This window comes from Bos indicus x Bos taurus, chromosome 14, assembly GCF_003369695.1.
Source record: "Bos indicus x Bos taurus breed Angus x Brahman F1 hybrid chromosome 14, Bos_hybrid_MaternalHap_v2.0, whole genome shotgun sequence".
In the NCBI taxonomy this organism is placed as follows: domain Eukaryota; kingdom Metazoa; phylum Chordata; class Mammalia; order Artiodactyla; family Bovidae; genus Bos; species Bos indicus x Bos taurus.
In genome coordinates, this window is record NC_040089.1 from 81,295,645 (window position 1) to 81,319,874 (window position 24,230).

At 47.4% G+C, this 24,230-nt stretch overlaps 1 protein-coding gene and 1 long non-coding RNA gene across 9 annotated transcripts in view; one reads left to right on the top strand and one right to left on the bottom strand.

Moving 5' to 3' along the window:
* The window catches only part of ENPP2 (ectonucleotide pyrophosphatase/phosphodiesterase 2), a 135,458-nt gene extending 120,501 nt beyond the window's left edge, over positions 1 to 14,957 (bottom strand). For 4 of the 8 annotated variants that reach the window (XM_027561677.1, XM_027561674.1, XM_027561673.1 and 1 more), the window contains exon 1: positions 14,870 to 14,957. In XM_027561677.1, the coding sequence (XP_027417478.1) occupies positions 14,870 to 14,944 (75 nt within the window). In that variant the 5' untranslated portion in view covers positions 14,945 to 14,957. Of the gene's footprint in view, positions 1 to 13,669; positions 13,721 to 13,941; positions 14,109 to 14,869 lie in introns of those variants that run through there. The other 4 variants (XM_027561676.1, XM_027561671.1, XM_027561678.1 and 1 more) reach the window with 3 other exon arrangements.
* On the top strand, positions 12,970 to 14,863 carry LOC113904475. Its single transcript, XR_003514527.1, has 3 exons — positions 12,970 to 13,020; positions 13,917 to 13,996; positions 14,532 to 14,863. It is a non-coding gene; the product is annotated as an uncharacterized LOC113904475 (long non-coding RNA).
* Positions 14,958 to 24,230: the final 9,273 nt, after the last annotated feature.

A 24,230-nucleotide genomic window follows, 5' to 3' on the forward strand; every position in this document is an offset into this window, starting at 1 on the left:
TCCGACTCTTTGCGACCCCGTGGGCTCAGCTCCTCTGTCCCTGGGATTCTCCAGGCAAGAATACTGGAGTGGGAAGCCATTCTCTCCTCCAGGGATCTTCCCCACGGAGATTTGATCCACACCTGCTTTGTCTCCTGCACTGGCAAGCAAATTCTTTACCACTGAGCCACCTGGGAAGCCCCGTGAGAATTTACCCACTTACGAGCCCTGTGGGTCTCTATGCTTTCATTCTAAAAATGAGAACACAGGCAACTCCTTCACAGGATGGTTTTGAACCAGTGTAGACAAACTTTTCCTGAAAGGGGCCAAATAATCAATATTTTAGGTCTTGTGGGCCATACAATGATCTATCTCAACTACTCAACTTGTTGTAACATCAAAGCAGCCCCAAACTATACAGAAAACAAGGAGGTAACTGTGTTTCAACAAAATTTTATTTACAAAATAACCAGTGATCAGATCTGGCTGCAGGCTATGGTTCTCCAGCCTCTGATTTTGAGGATGACATGAGATAATATATGCACTTTGCATGATCCCTGGAATACAGGTCATCAAAAATGGTAATATAGTTATGGTTTCAGCGTGAGATGACTGGTGCTTTGGAGCTGGGTCAAAGAAAATCCCAACCAAAATCAAGGAATTTAACATTTTCAGGAAACTCTGAAGTCTCACTTAGGTAAATGGACAGTTTTCATAGACTTTTGAATTACTGATAAATTATCAGTACTCTACCCCCAATTTAATTTTACAGGTAAGGTTGCCAGAGACAAATTTTTTTTTTTTTAGTGTTTTCAATATCGGGGACACATTTATAGTAAAGAAGTATTTCTTGTTTATTTGCAATTGAAATTTAACTGGGACATCCTGGAGCGGGGTAGGAAAGGTTACTGTTATCTATTTTGGTTTGCTTGTCTTTTCCTGAATCTGACAGCCCGACCTACAGACCTTTATGATGCCATAATTTGGGAACTGCTGGTTTTATCCCATAACAAGAATAGCCCAACACAAGCAACATTTTGTTCTTTCGGGGAGGAAAATAATTACATTCTTCAGGAATTATCCCCAAGGTTCAAAACTAATAAGTCCCCTGGGTAGAAGCCACTGAAACGCTAAGACAACCAGTGCTCTGCACTCACGGGTGCCAAGAACAAGCTTAGGTCACCCAAGGAAAAAGTGCAATAATCTTGCATTTGTTCCTGCTGACTAAAGTCAAGCAGCTTCCTGGAAATTGTTTGGCGCGCCTCACGTCATGATGTTGAATTAATATCTGAGCAAAATTAATGATGGAAAAACTCAATTATATCCAACATGTCCAAAGTTTTGCAGTTGGATTTGTCAGTAATCAAACTGGGTCCCAAGAAAGTCCATTTTGTCAGTAAACAAAGCTTCTGAGTGGAGAAGAGATATTCTGTGCACATAAACACGGGCGCCTAAATTCCTGATAAATATTTGATAATAAAGACATGGGTGGAGTAGATGTCTTCAGCCATCAGAGGTCTTCCAACAAGTGGGATTATTCATTCTCAGGGGATTTAGGAGAAGAAAGAAAAAAAAATCTGGCTCAGCATGCCACAACTCAAAGTCTTTTCAAATTTTAAAGAGGGAAGATGATATTTGGCACGTCCACAAAGGTGAAAAGCATCAAGTTTTCACTAAAATCGTATGGTATTTAGTATCCAAAGGCCAATATTTGAGTTTCAGGTCTACCACTTCTGAGCTGTGCAACTTTGAATAATTCGCTTGGCCTCTCTGAACCTCTGTTCCTACCCCTAAACCAGAGGTGGGGGAACGCTCATCTCGGGACTGCCCTGGTGGTCCAGTGGTTAAGACGCCCTGCTCCCAGTGTCGGGGCCCATGTTCAGTCCCTGGTCAGGGAACTAAGATCCTGCAGGCCACGTGGTAAGGCCAGAGAAAGGAAAAGAATGCTCATCTGTTACAGTCAGGGTCAAAGGAGATCAGTCAGAAAATGCTTTGTTGACTGACACAGCGACATTCCATCTGCTGTCATGCCTAGGGACAACATCATCATCTCTGGTGACAGAAGAGCAGAATAATGTTATGTGGTTGTTATCTGCTGAAACCACACAAAGGGAATTATGCTTTCATGAAATTGGTGTTAATTTAAATCTGTATTAAGCCATAACAAAGTATCACAAACCAGATGACTTAACACAAATTATTGTGTCTCAGGGCTGGAGGCTTAGATGTCCAAAACCAAGGTGTCAGAGGGTTGGGTCCCTCTAGGGTCTGATCCCGCCCCCTCCTCTCGGCTCCGAGGATGGCCATCTTCTCTCTGTGTCTCTTTCCATTACCTTCCTCCCTGTCTCTGTGTCAAATTTCCCCTTTTACAAGGATGGCAGTCACAGTGGGTGACGGCCCACTGGACCTTACTTTGATTACCTCTATAAAGATCCTTATGATGGTTAATTGATGTGACTGGGCTAAGGGACAGCCCTATAGCTGGCAGAACATTTGTCCAGGTGTCTGTGAGGGTGTTCCTGGAAGAGCTGAGCGTTTGAATTGGTTGAGTAAAGATTATCCTCAACAATATTGATCTGGACCACTTCATACACTCAGGCTTGAACAGAAAAAAAGAGGGACAAAGAGTGAATTTGCTCTTTTTGCTTGATTTGGGGCACCCACCTCCTTCCTCAATATCGGTGCTCCTGGTTCTCAAACCTGGGGATTCAGACTGGGACTTATACCATTAGCCCTGAAATTCCCTGGACTAAAAGTAAATTACACCACCAATTTCTGGTCCTTCAGCTTGCAGACAATACATGAATGATCTTCTCAGCCTCCATCCTCGGTGAGTCAATTTTTATAAAAAATCTCTCTCTCAACTATTTGGCCGATGAGTTCATTCATGTTTTTCCATAAGAAGCTGTAATGGAAAAATGCAAATGAACTTTTGAGCCAATCCATATGCACGGAAAATTCTTAAAGAGATGGAAATACCAGACCACCTGACCTGCCTCCTGAGAAATCTGTACACAGGTCAGGAAGCAACAGTTAGAACTGGACGTGGAACAACAGACTGGTTCCAAATCAGGAAAGGAGTACATCAAGGCTGTATATTGTCACCCTGCTTATTTAACTTCTATGCAGAGCACATCATGAGAAACGCTGGGCTGGATGAAGCACAAGCTGGAATCAAGATTGCCAGGAGAAATATCAATAACCTCATATGCAGATGACACCATCCTTATGGCAGAAAGTGAAGAACTAAAGAGCCTCTTGGTGAAAGTGAAAGAGAAGATTGAAAGAGTTGGCTTAAAACTCAACATTCAGAAAACAAAGATCATGGCATCTGGTCCCATCACATCATGGCAAATAGATGGGGAAGCAATGGAAACAGTGACAGACTTTATTTTTTAGGGCTCCAAAATCACTGCAGATGGTGACTGCAGCATGAAATTAAAAGATGCTTGCTCCTTGGAAGAAAAGCTAAGACCAATCTAGACAGCATATGAAAAAGCCCAACAAAGGCTAACAAAGGCCCATCTAGTCAAAGCTATGTTTTTTCCAGTAGTCATGTATGGATGTGAGAGTTGGACTATAAAGAAAGCTGAGCGCTGAAGAATTGATGCTTTTGAACTGTGGTGTTGGAGAAGACTCTTGAGAGTCCCTTGAACAGCAAGGAGATTCAACCAGTCCATCCTAAAGGAAATCAGTCCAGAATACCCATTGGAAGGACTGATGTTGAGGTTGAAACTCCAATAATTTGGCCACCTGATTCGAAGAGCTGACTCATTTGAAAAGACCCTGATGCTGGGAAAGATTGAAGGCAGGAGGAGAAGGGGACGACAGAGGATGAGATGGTTGGATGGCATCACCAACTCAATGGACATGAGTTTGAGTAAGCTCTGGGAGTTGGTGAGGGACAGGAAGGCCTGGCGTGCTGTGGTTCATGGGGTCGCAAAGAGTCGGACACGACTGAGTGACTGAACCAAACTGAACTAATATAAAACTTATCTTCAAATACGGTCACATTCATAAGTATTAGGGGTCGGGACTTCAATGGGTGGGGGACAGATACCATTCAGTCCACGACAAGATCTTTCATTTATTTTGTTAAAAAGTCACCAAACTGATTCACAGTGTTTCCCAACCAAGACCTACTTCTCAGATGAAAACATTTCACTCTACAGTGGAGATATACCTGCTTGTTGAGTGTCTAAGGAGATTAGTTATCCTCTTTAGAGTAAAATTCTAAGACCACGGTCACGTATCTTTTCCAGACACCATATTATTAGGCAGTGTTTCTCTTTTCAGAGAACTCTCTTTATCCTGTAACATACGTCATCATTTTTCTTATATTTAGCTTGGAAATAAAAATGTGTCACACTGATAGAGAGATGCTAAAGTTTTTAGATTTCAAATTCTCAATTCTTCAGTCAAGAAATGTATTTACTGGTTATGTCTTACTTCCGCATCAAGCCCATGATTGTTGACACATTTTAAAATCAGATTCCTTCATTACGTTAGAGGACTGAGAAGTGGAGACCTAGGCACACACACATAAAGTCCCATATACAACAGATTTATATAACATAGAGTAGAAATGAAGTTTTTAAATTAAATTAGACCCTTTTTATTTTTTTTTATTGCCCTTATACTGATGTTCTTTATTTGATCACACATTATTGCTATTAGTTCTTTAAACAAATTTTATTTATAATTGCTGATTGACAACCTTTGTCTACTAAGTCCATAACCTGGGTACTCTCAGGGACATTTTCTGCTGGTTCTTTCTTTCAATTATGTATGTGACATATTCCCCTGTTTTCTTGCATTTCTCGTAATTTTTTTGTTGAAAACTGGACATATAGGTAATATAATGTTTCAATTCTGGTATGAGACCCCTCTGTCCCCCAAGGTTTGTTCTTACTGGCTTATGGTTTTTTTGCTTTGTTTTGTTTTTAATTGGTGCTTATTTAGCAACTTCCCTGCACTAAATCTGTGCATTCTGTCTTCTCTCCAGTGTGTGGCTTATGAGTTGTCTTCTCCTGTTTATTTTGAAGTTCTTGGTTGCATTTTTAAATCTAGCTTCCTATAGGTCACACCTGGGGTCAATAAAATTTGGTGGTCAGCCAATAATTGGTCAGATTTTCTTAAATGTCTTATCTTTATATCTCTACCCTTTGCCACAGGGATCTGTATTATACAGTCCATCTCTGTTTGAAAAATAAGATGCAAATAAATTAGTAATTCTCTGGGCTTGAGACTAAGCACATCCCCTCAAAGGTTTCATCACAAACAACCTCTGCGACATCCTTAATGAACCTGAGAGTTTGGTTTCTCCAGTCAGACATTTTCCTGACTCACTGAGCATCACAGTGAATTAGACCCTTTTTAAACGCATGTTTTCTAAGCAACTCAATATCAGTTTTTGGTCATCAACTGTCTGGCAATTTTACAAAATGTAAATGTCCCTCACAGAATGGATGTATGGGAACAAGATGTACATCTCAGTTGGTTGTCAAAGCATTCCTGGCAACACTGAAAGACAGGAACAACCTGATGTCCCCCAGGAGGAGTTAGTTAAACAGAGCAGGAGACAGCTACAGAATGGAGCAGAAGTCAGCACCCACGGAGGACCGTGTTTTTGAAAACATACAATGACGGAGTAAAACACTTGGTATGTTTTACTGAAAAGCAGGCTATAGAAGGATGCTCGTGATTCCAATTTTAAGACTACATGTGCATAAAAGAATATAGAAGGGATATTCACTGACATGTTAATATGCTGGTCTCTAGGTACTAAGATTACAGACAATCTTTTCCCTGTTATTCCCCTTATTAAATTTTTTCTATAAAATGCATAAATCATAAAATGAAAATACAACTCTTTTAATAAATGAGAATTTTCTTCTGAAAGGTTACTGCCTTAAACATTGTATAATTCATACCACTGGGTGACTATTTTTCACAGGTCTTTGTACTAGACTTCTAGGGGATAACAGAGGGAGGTCAAATATGTATAAAGATACACTTCCAGGTATAAAATAGGTTAACTGGTGGGAAGCTGCCATACAGCAGGGGGAACTCAGGTCGGTGCTCTGCGGTGACCTGGAGCCACAGGCTGGGGCGGGAGGGACGTTTACGGGGCAGGGGATGGATGTATGCACACTGCCGATTCACATGCCGTACAGCAGAAACTGGCACAACATGGCAAAGCTACTACACTCTCATTTAAAAATTAAAAACCAAATACATATAAAAATCATTATGTACTGATACTCAGCACTATTAGCAATCCACTCCAGCGTTCTTGCCTGGAGAATCCCATGGACAGAGGAGCCTGGTGGGCTATGGTCCATAGGGTCACAAAGAGTCAGACATGACTGAAGTGACTTGGCATGACGCAGCGCTTAGCACTATAATGCAGCTTATGAAGTTATCAGAAAGCTGGGTGACGGACTTGGCATTTGATTTAGGTTGTTTCTGTTGTTTAGTCGCTCAATTGTGTCCAACTCTTTTGGGACCCCGTGGACTGCAGCCCACCAGGCTCCTCCATCCACGGAATTCTCCAGGCAAGAATACTGGAGTGGGTTGCCATTTCCTACTCCAGGGGATCTTCCTGACCCAGGGATCGAACCCAGGCCTCCTGCATTGCAGGTCAATACTTAATTGCTGAACCACCTGGAAAGCGCATTTAGGTTAGGCCTTTATGAAAAAGTATATTCTCAGTAAGGTATTTAGAATATAAAGAGGAGGGGTATTCCTGACAGAGGAAATGGCTTAAGTGAACCAACATGCAACAGAATGCTAGGTCTCCTCTGCTGCTGCTGCTGCTGCTAAGTCGCTTCAGTCGTGTCGACTCTGTGTGACCCCATAGATGGCAGCCCAACAGGCTCCCCCATCCCTGGGATTCTCCAGGCAAGAATACTGGAGTGGGTTGCCATTTCCTTCTTCAAAGTCTCCTCTAAGAGTAACAGAAGTGCAGTATGAGTAGTTCTTAGGGTATCTAACAGGATGCCGGAGGACAAGGCAGGAATACTAGTCAAGATATGCATGATCATAAAAATTTATCAGATGAAGTCTTTTGAGAGGGAACACTGAGTGGTCTTAATAGCTACTAGGAGGTGACGGGCATTCACTAGAGAGACACAGCGAAACCAGAGCATATGGCTGTCCTACTGACGGCAGGGTCACAGTGGGCATTAAATGCCAAGCTAAGTAAGATATCTTAACTTCATACCCAGAATCTTAGAATCTTGGAGTTGGCAAGAAATGTCAATGCCCTCCAGCTTGGCCACCCCATCCCTACCTCTGTAATTTTCCCTAGAATATTTATCAAGCCTTTGTTTAAACATCTCTGTGACAAAGAACACACTGCCTTGGACCAGCTCTGTTAGAAAGCTCTTCATTGTGCCAAGCTGAAATTTATCTCCCTGTATCTCCCACCCATTTGGCCCATTGCTGCCATCTCGGACAGACAGGCACAGTCTAAGCTTTCTTCCAGGAGAGAGGAAGATGTAGAGACAGCTGAAGAGGCTCACTGGACTTCTCTTCGGGTTACATGTCCTGCAGCCGTCCCTACAGCAGTGCAAGGCGTGGTGCTCCTTGCTTTCTAGCTCCTGAGCTTTGAAAATGCGACTCTCTTCTCATCTGCCTGCTACCATGTTGACTGGAGCCACCATCCCTTCTTGCTTATACTACAGCGATTCCTCCTAAGCCGTTTCCCCTCTCTTCCCTCTCTCTCATTGACCATCCCTCCAACCCATTGTCTATATTGATCTTTCCAAAACTGATTGATCTTTCCAAACTATGTTGATCTTTCCACAAAACTGACTGTGACACTGCCCTGCTTACAACCTTCAGTAGCTCCCTACTGCTCTGAGGGTCAGTCAGAGCCTCGCAGCATGAAGTTCTAGTTCCACCCACTTCTCTGGTCTGTCTCTCTCCTCCTCCCCGCTCTGGGTGCATGCCCCTTCCCTCGATTGCTTGCACGGGATTTCTGCCCCACCGAAGTCACTTCACCTACACGTGGAACCTTCTTCCCTCCACCACCTGCACCTTGCTAACCCATACTTCGCTTCTGGATTTCGGTATAAACATCACTGCCTCTAAAAGTTTACCCTGATTCCATTAAGTCTGAATTAAAAACCCCTTAAGTGGTTCCTCAGGGACCTAAGCTTCCCCTATTATAGCAAGTGTAACATTGAATTAAAATCCCCTGCTTGTTCATCTAGCACCTTGCCTATACTGTGAACGCCCTGAAAACAAGTCTGTTTTTTTAGCACCATGATCATCAGTATCTAAGCACAGTGATTGGAACATGCTATGCTATGCTAAGTCACTTCAGTCGTGTCTGACTCTGTGTGACCCCATAGACGGTAGCCTACCAGGCTCCCCCATCCATGGGATTTTCCAGGCAAGAGTACTGGAGTGGGGTGCCATTGCCTTCTCCAGATTGGAACATAGTGTGCAAATATATATGTATGTGTGTATATATATATATATATATATATATATATATATATATATATTTTACAGTATGGATGGATTTTATGGATTTTTCCATAAGATGTTACCAAAAAACTTGAACGAACTTTTTGGCCCACCCAATATATGTATACATGAATGTGTACACATATGTATATATATACATACTCTATACACATACACACATATATACATACTATACATACACACACACACACACACATATATATATATAATTTTTCTATAACATCTTACAGAAAAATCCAAATGAACTTTTTGGCCAGCCCAATATATGTGCTCAAAAAAATATATATATATGGCAACCCACTTCAGTATTTTTACCTGGGAAACCCCATGGACAGAAGAGCCTTGCGGGCTACAGCCCGTGGGGTTGCAAACAGTCAGAGACAACTTAGCAACTAAACCACCACCACATACATACATGTGCTCAAAAAATGCTAATGAGTTCATATCTAGCACCCAGAACTATATACAATTGTTCTAAATGTGGTTTGCATAACACATATTAGAGTGACAATTGCCTTACATGTTCTATATTCCACACCTCTTTTAATAAAACTGAACAGTATTTTAGCAGAAAATTTCATGATGGATTTTATTGTCCATTTAAGTCCCTACACTGTAAGTATATGAAGCCACCACTTCCATCTTTAACTTTCCTTCTTCTGTGCTCGAGCACGCGTGCTCTCTCTCTCTGTGTCACACACACAATAATTTGCAAATGATTTTGGGCACACATGATACATTTTGCATCTATTTTTGCACACTCCTTCCAAAGATAAAATATCCAAGTGTACTACAACTTATTGCTAACTTCTGGCTTCCTAATCCTTAATTAAGCCTTGTCTCTGAGCAAACATGAGTAGTGTGCTATGCCTTCCTGGATATTAATAATATTGAATAAAACAGGAGTGGAGATGGACCCAGGAGCACACCTTCTAAAGAGGTCCATCTGCCGATCAGCTATGCTTTAGTGAATGTGTTCGGACAGTCATTGATGCAGCCCACACGCATGCTTCTAACGCAGGAGCACGTCACGAGATCTGGGCCCTTCCTAAAATCACGGTTTTTGAATTGATTAGGTAAACTGAGTATAATTACATTCCAGATGTTAATCCTTTCATAAACTTTATTTTAGTTATCCTTTTTTAATAGATAATAAAACAGTTGCTCAGAGAGAAAGTCATGCAGCTCATGAGTGCTCAAGCAGGGACATGACCTCCAGCGTTTCAACTGCAAGTTCAATGGCACCCAGTCCACTGGGACCCTCCCAAAAGAGAAAAGGTGCGTTCTTGGACTGCAGTGGGCTCCTGGTGATCACCACCTACTCTCCCAAATGCCTGCTGGATGAATAACATCTTTGATTAGAGATTCTGAACCTGAGGTTCATGACCATGCCAGGGGCCCAGGAGTAGGCTTGGATGAACCTCCTGAAAGTTTACAAAAAGCACCATGTGGTGTATATGACACATTTTTTTCTAAAAGGTAATGTATGTTTGGATCTCACAGTAATGTACTGTGTCTCCAAACAGTTCAAAGAACAATTTGCAGTTAAATAGCTCCCTATTAGAATGTCACCGTCACTCTGTCTATAGAGTTCTGAATGCACGTGTTCCTTTAGAAAATCAATTTGAAGTTTTTCATCTCTAGTCTCCAAAGCCTCCATCACTCTAGCAGGCCTCAGAAATCTCATCTGCTGGTCCCTTCAGAGCCTTGCTTCTGGTGTCAAAACATGCCAGCTTGATTCTTTGATGTCAGTTTATCAAAGGGCTCTCTTAGAGGCCCAGTTTGAGACTCCCCTGGCCGTCCCAGAGTTGGAATGTTGAGCTTCTAATGCAGGGGGCACAGGTTCAATCCCCGGTCAGGGAGCTAAGATCCTACATGCTGGGCGGCCAGAACAACAAAAGAAGTCCACCTCGCTTGGGTTATCTCAAACACCCAGAAAGTTTACACCTTCACTTGTTAAATACTTGGAAGACTGTGCCTGTCCCTGATAATCAGGGTTGACATTCATTTTTCATTCTTTACATGTTGTATTAAACATTGTATCTCTGTCACCTTATTCAACGCCTGAGGATCATTGTCACTGACCAGAATTGTACAAGAATTCACATAAACACATTGAGCGTCCCCCCTGGGTCCAGAGAACAGGCTCAAAGGACGAGAGGACAGACAGAGCTGATCCTGCCCTCGAGGAGCCTACAGACCAGTGGAGGACGGACAAGCAAGCAGACTCTTGCAACAAAGAATGGCAAATGCTCTGACAGAAGAGATGAGGAAACTCTGGGAGAAAAGGAGAGGACCACCCACCCTGCTGGAGGATAAGGAGCTGATGGCCTGGGTGGTCTCCAGGAGAGGGGCTGCCAGCCGAGTCTAAGAAAAAACAGAAGTCAGACCAGACCCAAGAGAAGGACACGGAGGAAAGTCAGGGTGAGGAAATAGCTTCACATGCCTGAATTTACACACTGCATGAGTACGGTGTGCATCACATGTGCATCATACATGGAGAGGGAGTGGGTGACTGATAAGACAGCACACTGAAGACAGAGGTAAAGGGCAAGTCCAGAGCTCCCATGTACATCAACACTGTTCTCAAAAGGAAAAACCAGGAACCCACTGTGGACTCTTCCAAAAAGATCTGCATGATTGCACTGCATTTTAGAAAGACCATTTGATACAGGACGGATACAGGGCGCCTGGGGGTGGGCAGTACTGGTCTCAAATGAAACTCACAGAAAGCTGGGACCGGAGTCAACGTGGGGCAGTCCTGACTGACACTGAACTGACACTGAGCTGGCCTGGAGACACTGCCAAGTGCACAAAACCCATGAGGCAGGGAAGGGGACAGGACTTGGGGACTGACCAGGTGTCATGAATGAAAGGGGATGATGGCTCTGTCCAGGGTGACTCTGTCCTGTCTGGCTTGGACAACGAGGGACCCCCATTTGAGCGGTGGACAATGGCGGAGGAGTGGGCCTAGGAGGGAAGGGGAGGAGACGCTCAGTCTGAATTCGTGGACTTGAAGAGGCTCCATGAGACCGCAGAGCGGAGAGATGCTGTAGAGAAGGGTGGCATTTAGGAGAAAGACCCAAACAGGCTAAAGATGTGTATGAAGCGGGGGAAACCATGGAGGTAGATGAGGTGTGCCAGGGAGACCAAGGGGAAGATGGGAGGCAGTCAATGGTGACAGGTCAGAGGGGACCAGGAGGCCAGCATCAAAGGCTCCAGGACAGTAAAATTCTTCAGAGAGAGGATGACCAACCACTCACAATGACACAGACAAGCCCTGGGGAAGGCTGAAGGCAACAGACTGCACGGTTGAGGCCCCAGAGGCCTCTGGCACCCCAGCCAAGCTTCGTCCTCAGAGGCAGAGCAGAGGCCCCTCCGCACTGCCTGGGGCCGAGCGCGGTACTGCTAGTGGTGCAGAGCCGGCCCGCCGGTGAAGGAGCCGTGAGAGACGCAGGTTCGAGCTGGGGTCGGGAAGACGCCCTGGAGGAGGACACGCAACCACTCGCGTGTTCTCCCCTGGAGAATCCCTGGGCAGAGAGGCCTGGTGGGCTGCAGTCCATGGGGTCTCAAAGAGGCAGACTGACTGAGCGACTTAGCGCAGGAGGACATGGAGACGGTGAGTGTCACCCACTCTTTCAAGAAGTTGGGAATGAGGAGAGGAAGCGCGGAAACGCGACAAACACCTACTGACTGAGGAGAGGAAGCAAGGAAACAAACACCTACTGACTGAGGTGAGGAAGCGCGGAAACGTGATAAACACCTACTGGCTGAGGAGAAGAAGCGCGGAAACTCGACAAACACCCACTGACTGCGGAGAGGAAGCGCGGAAACAAACACCTACTGACTGAGGTGAGGAAGCGCGGAAACGCGACAAACACCTACTGACTGAGGAGAGGAAGCAAGGAAACAAACACCTACTGACTGAGGTGAGGAAGCGCGGAAACGCGACAAACACCTACTGACTGAGGAGAGGAAGCAAGGAAACAAACACCTACTGGCTGAGGAGAGGAAGCGCGGAAACGCGACAAACACCTACTGGCTGAGGAGAGGAAGTGCGGAAACAAAGACCCACTGACTGAGGTGAGGAAGCGTGAAAACTCGACAAACACCTACTGGCTGAGAAGAAGCGCGGAAACGCGACAAACACCTACTGACTGAAGAGAGGAAGCAAGGAAACAAACACCTACTGACTGAGGAGAGGAAGCGCGGAAACGTGATAAACACCTACTGACTGAGGAGAGGAAGCGCTAGACAAACACCTACTGGCTGAGGTGAGGAAGCGCGGAAACAAAGACCCACTGACTGAGGTGAGGAAGCGTGAAAACTCGACAAACACCTACTGGCTGAGGAGAAGCGCGGAAACGCGACAAACACCTACTGACTGAGGAGAGGAAGCAAGGAAACAAACACCTACTGACTGAGGAGAGGAAGCGCGGAAACGCGACAAACACCTACTGACTGAGGAGAGGAAGCGCTAGACAAACACCTACTGGCTGAGGTGAGGAAGCGCGGAAACGTGACAAACACCTACTGGCTGAGGTGAGGAGGACGGTCCGTCCCTGGCCCCGCCAGCCGAAGGGGAACGACCTCCACAGACGCCAGGGCGGCCTCCCCCTGTGGGTCCTGCCGGGCGCCAGCGGGGCTTTTGTTCCCCTGCCCTTATCGGGGGTGAACCTTTAAACCGAAACCAGGGCGTGTGGCGGACGGCAGCCCCGAACCCTGCCGCCCTGGGCCCCCGTCCTGCCCCGCGGGGTTCCGGCTCCCAGGCGGCTCGGCCGGACTCCGCGGCCCCAGCTCCGCTCCCGGGGAGGAGGCTCCGCTCGTCCCGGCGAGGCACAAAGGCCCGCGGCTCGGGCGCGGACCCGGCCTGTGGAAGGGGCTCCCCCGCCTCCGGGGGGCGTCCCCTCCGGGGCCAGGCGGAGGACCCCCGAGAGCTTCGCCGTAACCGATGGCTTAAGACGACAAGCCCGTCCTCCCCGCATAGCCCTGGTTCCGCAGGCAACGCACAGAGCGCCCGGCCGGCCCCAGGACGGAGCCCCGCGAAGCCCGACCCCGCTGCGCGCGGGGCGCCGCCGCCGGGACCGGCGGCCGGGTCTCCAGAAGCGGGGCGCGCGTTTGCAGACCCCGACGCGCCCGGGCGCCCGGGCTGGAGGCGAGCCCCGCTCCGCGCCCCGCGGAGCCCACCTACCCGCTCGGCGCGGCGGCCCATGCTGCTGCGGCCCCGCGCGGCCCCGCCGGCCCTGCCCCCGGCCGGCCGCCCGCCTCCCGGCCTCCCCGCGCGGGGCCGCCGTCCCGGGGCCCCGGCGCCCATTGGGAGCCGGCCTCCGGCAGGACGCGCGCGTGACCTTTGCCTGGAGCGGCCCCGGGGGCGCCGACGGGGCGTCCGGGGGCCGCCGTCCCCACCCCGACGCGCCGGGTTAATGTTTCTCTTTGAGGGAGACTCCATGGGGTCTGACTTGCCATTGCTCCTGCATCCGGCCCCGGCCTCTCCCCGGGTTTTCCTGCCGCGCGGTTGGTGAGTTCCCTGAATTAGCATTTCCAGGTTAAACGCGGGCAGTGCCTCCTATAAGGTCCTCTCACACTCCGGGAAATAATACCCCCATTATCTCCCCCTAAAGCCTGCAACAGTTGACAAAGAGCTTTGGACAATCAGCCTGTCATTTGACCTCCCAAACAATGCCAGGAAGGCTCTCCTACGACTGCCATTCTACACAGAAGGAAAAAACCGCTCCAGAAAAATAAGATATCTGCCCAATCAGCCAACCAGAAAGTGAAATCTGCGGGGGGTTTTCAACCACATCCTGGGTGCACCCACAAACCACCCACCTCCCTACTGAGTGACCCACCCCACTAACTGGATTATAACACAGAAGCACCTATTATAGTTATAATGTATAACACAGAGCAAAGATAACTATTCAACATTCTAATTTTTGGATTATAAGTGTTAGAAAGTGTTTAAAAAAAAGTGTTAAAAGTTAAGGATATCCACAGATATCTTGAGTTCATAGACTACATTGTTTTATTGTCTGATTTCTCCTCTTTACCAGCTGCTAAAAGGATGCTTCGGGAACCAGACTGGCCAATCTGAAGTGCTGGAACAAGCCCAGGGATCCCTGAGGCTGCTCTGAGCCCATCACTGGTCTTGGTCAGAGTCTTTTCCCCTCCTTTTTCTGGACCCTTCCAGATGGTGAAATACTGAATGGAAGGGGAAGGGGCTATGAGACTGTAAAGAGAGCCCTGAACAAGGAGTCAGTGTACCAGAATTTTAGTGTGAGGAAGACAGCTGTGGTGCGGGTCTGCAGAGATGCTCTGGAGACAGCTGGTCTGGAAAATGGCATCACTGTGATTTTTCCACTGAGACAAGGGGAGAGGGGCTGATACTCACACTCAGTCTGGAAGGACTGGAAGGTTTCGGCCAGGAGAAAAGGAAGAAGGACATCACTGACCCGGATAGCATCATGTCCAAAAGCTGTCCTGAGGCCTTTCTGAAAATAGTTCCTACAGGCGAGAACAGAGGGTGTGGGAGGCTGTGACTACAGAGGAGGGTGTGGTTTGGACTCTGACCTTCTGTGTCTCTTGAGGGGATTTGGACTTCATCCTGCCAAGCCTGATGGGTTACTATGACTGGCCTGGGTTACCAGCCCTTAACACGAGGGTGCAGGAGTCATAGACTATTCTACAGTAAGAAATGTGTATCTGTCTGGTGGTTGTGGGCATTGGTGTCATCAGACAGATACAGTTTCTTCTTTTTCCTAGCTATAAACTGCAAGCAATATATTTAACCTCACTAAGCCTCAGTTTTCTCATCAGTAAAATGGGCATTATGTTATGTGCTATGAGAATTAAATGAAATTATGTAGGTCAAACTTACCTTTCTTCTTACAGTGACAAGTAGCTACTGTTATCCTTGCAAGTACTTTAATGTGTGTGCTCAGGGCTACCACGGAGTAACAAGGAAATAGCTCCCTTCTGATGCCTTCCCTTCTTCCCATTATGCTTATTTGGCTTTTGACTCATTAGAATCCTTCTGCTTTTTTCCTCCTTCTCGACATCACTTCCTTCCTTTATGTCCTGGTCTAGACTTTAATGTCAGTTTCGATCTTAACTCGCTTTCCTGCTCAGTTTGTTTGTTTCCCGGTCCAACCTGGGTCAGACCGTCTCCAAAGCCCCAGCATCGTGCTCTGCAAGAGCCGCACAACAGCGCATAGCGTGTCCTCTGGCCCCAGCACCTGCATACCCCACAGTGCGGTGCCCGGCCCCCCAGACGCCTTATATGCAGCCCTGGCCAGCCCCCCGCCCACTCCACGGTCCTTCCCACCCCTCAGAACCCCAAGCCCGCTCCCGGCGCCTTTCTTTCAGCAGACAGTCTCCTCTTCGCCAGCAGAGATCACAGGAACTAGCAGGAGGGAGCTCTGCTTCCTGTCCTGGCACCAGAAACTGTATGTCCAGTCTCCATTCTGCATGCGACAGAATCCCTCTCTTCTCAGGTCTTCTGGAACATTCTTTCATCAACCATCCCCTTAGCTTTCAGTTTGTTCTCTACTGATTTCATCACAATCTATAAACACATTCAGCTGTCTCCCACAGAGCGTGCTCCATTTTTCCTAATATCATCTGAATACATGCCTATTCTTTTTTAACAACGACACACACACACCACATGTCCACTGCATGGAACATACTTCTCGGTGGATCTTCCAAGGCCAGTTCCTCCTTTAGAACCAAGTTGTAAGTCACCTCTTCAAAGAGCCTTTCCCCGACCAGCCAATCCAGGGAGCCGTCCTCTCCCTCGTTATCAGCTGTCAGCCTTCTTCACTTCGGTCACATGCTTTACCCCACGTAAATATTTTCTGAAAAAAGAAATGAATGGATGAATGAATGATTCCAGGAATGGGATCATTGAGCTCCTGCCTATCTTGCAATCCTCTTCCCCGGGTCCTCCTCACAGCATCTGTTATCTGGGCGTGCAAGGCAAACAAGCCCTGCACTCTCGTGGCTCTAAGCTTCTGCACGATATCAGCTCTACCAAGATCACCCACACAGCTTCTCAGCTGCCTGCGGCGTTTGCCTGCTGCTGGACTGCCAGGAAGACCTGGTATCCTCCCCAGGGTCCCCAGAGGGCTACCCCTCTCCTTGCTTGTGTCCCGGGTAGAGTCGTCATGTTGCTGCCAACAGCTGTGTCGTGATTCGTTTTGACTCGAAGATCATTGCTGTGCTTATTTTTATTTTTTGTTTTGGGTTTTTTAACAGCCACATTGAGCTATAAATCACATAACATACAATTCCTCAATTTAAATGGTACAAGTCATGGTTTTTAGGGTATTCACAGAGTTAACCATCACCACAATCAATTCTAGAACATTTTCATCACTCCAAAAAAAAACGCAAAACATTGTAGCCATTAATCATCCATTAATGACTCCCCAATCTTGCAGTCCTAGATGACCACCAGTCTACTTCCTGTTCCTATAGATTTACCTGTCTTGTACATTTCATGTAAATGGAAGCATACAACACCCGTTTGTGTGTGTGTGTGACTGTCACTTCTTTCTGCATCTGAAGACTCACTTGGCCACAGGACCCCTTTCACGTTGAATCAACATGGCAGAATGTGGACTCTGTAGAGTGGTTTGCTCCGGAGAAGAAACCAGGGCAATGTTTCTTAAATCACGTCACACAGCATCCTGGGAAATCATCTGAATTCCTGAGCTGGAGCAAGGAGGCTCAGGCTTAGCTACCCTTGCCCTCGCAGGAGGAAGGGGAGCACGCAGACTCCAGGCAGGCTCGCCCGACCTCCTGCATCATGAGGACCCGCGCCGAGGACAGACTGCCTGCGTCTGCTGGACCTCTGCGTGCGTGAGCTGTCACCTTCAGTCCCGGCTGTGCTCAGTCGTGTCTGACTCTTCACAGCCCTGTGGGCTCCTCTGTCCATGGGCTTCTCCAGGCAAGAACCATGGGTGGGTTGCCATCCCTCCTCCAGGGAATCTTCCCAACCCAGGGATCGAACCTGGGTCTCTTACGTCTCCTGAATTGTCAGACGGGTTCTTTACCGCTATCCCAGCTACCTCCTTTCTAAAAAGAGGATAGAAATCATCCTGTCTCATAAGCAGCACATTGTAGGATCGTAATAAAGATTAAATGAGAAGATATATGGCAAATGCATAGCACAGTGCTTGGGAGATTGTAAATGCCTGATAAATATTTATGATGCTGTAGTTGTTGTCTGACCACAGCTGTTTTCATACTGTTTCTCTAAGTAAAATTCAATATGGAAAGAGGGTTCTGCTGTTTCACAAAAGTAATTCAAACCATTATTCTAGGAAAGCTTCACACACCGTGTGGAGATCCCCCGCCAGATGGTCATGTGCGTTCTGCTTGATGAAAGTAGGGACGGTGGGGAGCTGAAGCTTCAGCTGAAGAGCAACCATTAGTGGAAAGTTGTGGGGGGCGGGTGGGTGGAGACGGATTGGGCTCGGTTGTCGCCCCGCAGCATGTGGGATCTTAGTTCCCCGACCAGGGATCGAACCTGTGTCCCCTGCACAGGAGCGTGGGTTGTTAACCTCTGGCCCACCAGGGCTGTCCCTGACTTCCCCTGCTGTGAATGGCCTTTCCTGCACGTCTGGCAAACCTCTGTGCAGATGCTGCCCGACCGTCTTTTTCTTGCCTTCCTCCCTTCTGGGACGGGACAGCCGTGTACATGCCCGTGGGCCTGTGTCCAGCCACCACCTGTGCCGATGACTGAGAACAGCTGAAACACAAAGGGCCTTTTTTTTTTTGAGTGTTTAATGTTTTTTTTTTTAATTTATTTACTTTTTAATTGAAGGATAACTGTTCTACAGAATTTTGTTGATTTCTGCCAAACATCAACATGAATCAGCCATAGGTGTACATATATGTGTCTCCCATTAACAGCTCTGGGCTTAGCATACAAGGCTCATCCCTCCAATTTTCAGATATATATTGAGGACCTACTATGAGCTGACATTTCAAAATGCAAAGACTTCATAGAAGCCTGGGGTTATCACACAGAAGAATCTTCAGACAAGGAAATAAGACCCAGAGAAGGGTATATCTCATCAAGTTTCTCCAGAACCTGAGAGAGGAAAACATTAGGGATTAGAGTCCAGCTCTTCCTGACCCCTTGCTCTTTCACAGCAGGGATTTTTCGCCCTTTGCTTAAAATAGATTTTCCGAGTGTCCATGTCGATTCCAGACTCCCTCACCGTCTCCTCCCCCATTCTCGCCCCAGCAACCATAAGTTCATTCTCTAAGGCGGATATGTACACTCTGCTAGATTCAGAATGGATAGCCAACAAAGTCCTCACAGGAAACTTGGCTCGGTGTTACGTGGCACCTGGATGAGAGGAGTGTGGAGGGTGAATGGAAAGATGGATTTGTGTGGCTGAGTCCCTTCGCTGTCCAAATGTCACAGCACTGTTAATCAGCCATACTCCAATATAAAATAAAAACTTTTTAAAAAATTAATAAAAATCAAGAGACCTAAAAAATAAAACAACAGATTTTTGAACATGATTAGAAAACTAGAGAAAATATGAACGATTATTTTGTTCATTAATGGTTTTTCCAGACCAAACGCTAGCCCTCAAGCACCCCTGAGTTGGAGCCAGCAGACATGAACACAGACCAAGGCCAGTCTGCAGTGCGGCTGACTCCATCACTGTCTGACTCCCTGTCCGCCTCACGCCCACCCTGCGGGCTCACGTTTCACCCGCGCCAGGCCAACCAAGGGCCTGTAAAAATTTAACTTGGTGCGATTGCACAACCGTGAAAGCTCAAGCTGCTTTTCTGGATAATGAATGAGATTCTTCAATTGCCTCGTGAAAAAGTTTCCAGGGGGAGGCCAGACAACACAAACATCGGTGTCCTCGGCGCAGGTGAGGTGATGATACCTCAAAAGGCCGAAGGGGACATGCATTTGGACACGCGTGGGGGACTCAAAGAATCTTGTGCTGTTTCTCTGTCTGCTCCTTTGCCGAGTTTCTGTTGTTAAGAATCCTTTTGGAGGGAATAGATATGTTTGTCACTTTGTTGGGTTTTTTAAATTAATTTTTATTGTAATTGTTTTGTGATGTTGTGTTAGTCTCTATAGCAAAATGAATCAGCCTTACACGTATATGTCCCCCCTTCATACTTCCTTCCCCTTCAGGTCCCCACAGAGCGCTGAGCAGGGTTCCCTGTGCTCTCCGGGAGGTTCTCATAGTTATCTGTTTACACGTAGTATCAATACTACGCGGGTATCCATCCCAATCTCCCAATTCCTCCCACCCTCCCACATTCCCCCTTAGTTCATATATTTGTTCTCTATGTCTGTGTCTCTATTTCTGCTTGGCAAATAAGATCATCTATACCAGTTTTCGAAATGCATATGGCCAAACTCATCAAATTATACACATTAGATATGCACAGATTTTTAATATCAATTATACCTCAGTAAAGGTGTTTAAAAAAAAAACCGCTTCCTCACTGAGTCGAAATCATGGTTCAGCAAATCCACTGTTCTGTCTCTGACTGATGCAGGCTTCTGGCAAGAAAGAGTAAGAGACTCCCGTTCCTGCCTGGTTCTCCTCAGGCTGCTGCTTAGCTTCTCTCTGCTCACAATGGTGCCGATTCTGATGGATGCCACTCCTTAAGGCCAGGCCTCCGCTTCCTCTGAGAAAGCCCCTAACCATTCCTCTTGACTCCAGTTTGGAGTCTCCAATCTCCCTTCCAAACTGCGGTTGGACAGATCAGCCTAAAATTCCAACCTGAGCTAATAATGCCTCTGCTTGGTGCCCTGCAAGGCTTTCCACTGTTGCAAAGATAAAGTGTCAACTCCTTAACCTCATTGAGTGATAATCTGGTCAGGGTTGTTGGCTGTTGACAAAGGTTTCTAGCTAAGGATTCTAGTTAGCTGGATCCTGGTCCATGTTGCCCAAGCCAAGCCGTGAGCCCAGCCCTGGCCATTCTGCCTCAGAGCCAGGAAGGGCGGGAGGTGCCCCAGGACCTGCTGCTCCCTGCTGGCGGTGCATGCTTACTAGCTCTTCTGCCTGCTTCCTTCTTGGCCTCAGCATTGTAACCCCTCCTTCTCAGCATCGCGGATTCCCCTCTGCCTCGCTGCTGACTCTTTACCCGCGTTCTCGTCCACATTCTTCTCTTCACCTGGGTAAGTCTTTCTTCTTAAATAGCACCTTAAATAGCACTTAAATAGCACCTTCCCTGACCCTCTTGGATTAGGTTAGGAGTCCCCAGCATGGAGAAGACTCTTGAGAGTCCCTTGGACAGCAAGGAGATCAAACGAGTCAACCCTAAAGGAACCCCAAACCAGTCAATCCTGAATATTCATTGGAAGGACTGATGCTGAAACTCCAATACTTTGACCACCTGATGAGAAGAGTTGACTCATTGGAAAAGACCCTGATGCTGGGAAAGATTGAAGGCAGGAGGAGAAGGGGACAACAGAGGATGAGATGGCTGGATGGTATCACCGACTCGATGGACATCAGTTGGAGCAAACTCAGAAACCCACTGGAACATTCAGGCAAGAGATGATGAAGATGTAGACCTGACTTATGGCAACGGAGATGAGAAAGCAAATTTTTTTTAATTGCAGAGGAAAAATCACTTGGACTTGATCAAATATGGTTATAAGGAAGGGAGAAGAATCAGAGAAGGTCCCAGGGTTTCTAGCTTCAGCAACTGGGTGACTGGGAGTGTCACCATCTGAGCTCAGAACTATGAAGATAGTGAGTTCACTTTAAGATGTATTCAGTGTAAGATATGGACTTTGCTCAGAAAAGTAGGACTTACCTGTCTATACAGTTTTGGTCATACCTCACATGTAATAGGTGCTTAAAACGCTTCTTGAATGGAATTGAAGCTGCAGTACATCCTACTTGTAGAATTTTCAATATCTATTTTCAACTGTCTTTTGTCAGATTCCATACAGACTCATCCAACCATACTGGTCTCATGTCATCCATATGACAAGCTAAGAAATTTCACCCCCTGGAAACTATGACTAAGAAGTTTTACTGCAATATTAATTTTCACTAAGTGGTGGAAGGAGTCGGGGACAAGGTATTTACGAGAGCAACCACAAATCAGACCAGGCCTACACTTGGCTTTCGATTTCCCTACAAATTTCAGAGAAGCCATAAAAGACTGGAGCGAAATCTGGTTGGTTGATTAGAAACATGTGAAGGAACCCCAACCAGGCACGTGTTTCGCATTTCCTACTCCAGAGCTTGCCAAGTATTCATCATTGTCCTCCCCGTGTTATTCCAGAAGGCGTCACCGCTCCAGCTGGGCTTTTGGAAGGACAGGGCTGGGGTCAGGAGCGCATCCACAACCCAGGCTCCCCTGGAGACGGGGAGGGCGAGCCACGCGGAGGGGGCCGCCCTCACCCCATCTCCGCAGCCCTGCTTCCCGGGGCTCCCCTGGAGACTGAGAGGCTGAGCCACGCGGATGGAGGCCGCTCTCTCCCCATCTCCGCAGCCCGGCTCCCCTCCGTGCCGCCCCCCATCTCCTCAGCCCTGCTCCCCTCCGCGTCCCCTCAGCCCGCCCTGCTCACCTCCGCGGCAGGAGAGAGCGGGGAGCTTGCAGACGCGCCCCCTCGAGGGAGAACACGGGCTGCTTCAGTCTCAACCTCTCCCTCCCGTAAGCAGATTCCAGAACGCAATGGGAACAACCAGAAAGTCCCAAGTTTGACACTGAACTCCACCACCCGTCTCAGGTAATTTACTTAATCTCTCTGAGCCATGAAAGTGTTAGTTGCTCAGTCGTGTCCGACTCTATGCGACCCCATGGAGCCCGCCAGGCTCCTCTGTCCATGGATTTTCCAAGCAGGAATACTGGAGTGGGTTGCCAAGCCCTTCTCCACGGGGTCTTCCCCACCCAGGAATTAAACCCGATCTCCTACACTGCAGGCAGACTCTTCACCATCTGAGTCTCTGAGCCTTAGATTTCCGCATTTCCAAAATGAGGATAAGATGACTTGCTTTGAAAGGTAAAGAATGGAAGAGGTAACTCGTGTAAAACACATACATGCGTGTGACATTAACACCCCTGTCTGGTCCCTTCTTGCCCTTCCTCTGTGGGGTGACGTGCCCAAGCCAATGTGGAGCCCAGACTGCCATCAGCAGAGTCCCCACCACCCTAACCCTCCAACGTCTGGTGGGAACCGTCCAGTGTTCAGTTGCTCTGAAGAGGGCTCAGGTTCATCTAGTCGTCGTCGGGCTCACAGAGCAGATGGGATGAGGAGAAACCTGGCCTCCCTCAGATTAAAGTCCTCCCAGAGCAAAGATGACAGAAAAGCTAATTATGCCTGAAAGTGTCAGATCAGAGCTCATAAAAGAGGTATCCTTTGAAGTGGGCCTTAATGGATGAGGAACAATTTTCCAGGAAGGAATCAGAGACATTCATGCAAAAAAGGTAACGGAATAAAGACAGTGAGGTGATGATGTGCTCAAGAAACCATAGGTATGGCTGTGGTAGGTGTGGCTAAAGGAACGGCAATGTCAGGGGAGGGCTCAGTTCAGTCACTCAGTCGTGTCCAGCGCTTTGCGACCCCGTGAATTGCAGCACACCAGGCCTCCCTGTCCATCACCAACTCCCGGAGTTCACTCAGACTCACGTCCATTGAGTCAGTGATGCCATCCAGCCATCTCATCCTCTGTCGTCCCCTTTTCCTCTCACCTTCAATCTTTCCCAGTATCAGGGTCTTTTCCAATGAGTCAGCTCTTCGCATCAGGTGGCCGAAGTACTGGAGTTTCAGCTTCAGCATCAGTCCTTCCAATGAACACCCAGGACTGATCTCCTTTAGGATGGACTGGTTGGATCTCCTTGCAGTCCAAGGGAAGTGAAGACATCTTAAAAAGACCAGCATCATTTCATTTGGAAACATCCGTCAAAACTGCAAAGAAAGGGACTTCCCTGGTGGTACAGAGGACGGGAATCCGGCCGCCAACACAGGAAACACAGGTTCCACCGCTGGCCCAGGAAGAGCCCACACTGAGGCAACGAAGCCCATGGACCACAACTCCTGACTGGGCTGCGGGGCCCGCGAACCACAACAACTGAGCTCACGCGTGCCATTAAAGCGCTTCAGTCCTGTCTGACTCTTGCTGACCACACGGACCATGGCCTGCCAGGCTCCTCTATCCACGGGCTTCTCCAGGCAAGGACGTGGGAGTGGGGTGCTGTGCCCTCCTCAAGGGGATCTTCCTGGCCCAGGCATCGAGCCCACCTCTCACGTCTCCTGTGTTCTTTACTGAGCCCCCGCTGAGCTGCAATTACTGAGGTGGGGCGCCAGGAGCCCCTGCTCCGCAGCAAGAGAAGCCCCCTTCACCGTGACTGGAGAAAGCCCGCGTGCAACAAGGACAACTCAGCGCAACCAAAAGTGAATAACTAAAAAGCTGTAAGAAGAAATGAAGACGAGCTTTCCATTCTTCTCTCTCTTTTTAAAAAAAGACTACAAAGAAAGAAGTCTGGCATTTTTAGTCTGTAAAATGGGAAAGCTGGGTTTGGGAGAATCCAATGAGTTCCCAATTCCTAGAACTCCACCCTTTCAAAAGTATTCAGTGAAGGTAAGAAAAAAATACACTGAAGACAATTACAAGACAGTGGGTCATAAGACTGCAAAGCTCATTTAGTCAAAATGTGATGTTCATTGGAAACACCAGTGCAAGCTTTTTAAAAACATTTTTATACATCTATCTATTTATTCACTCACTTTTTGACCAAGAGAA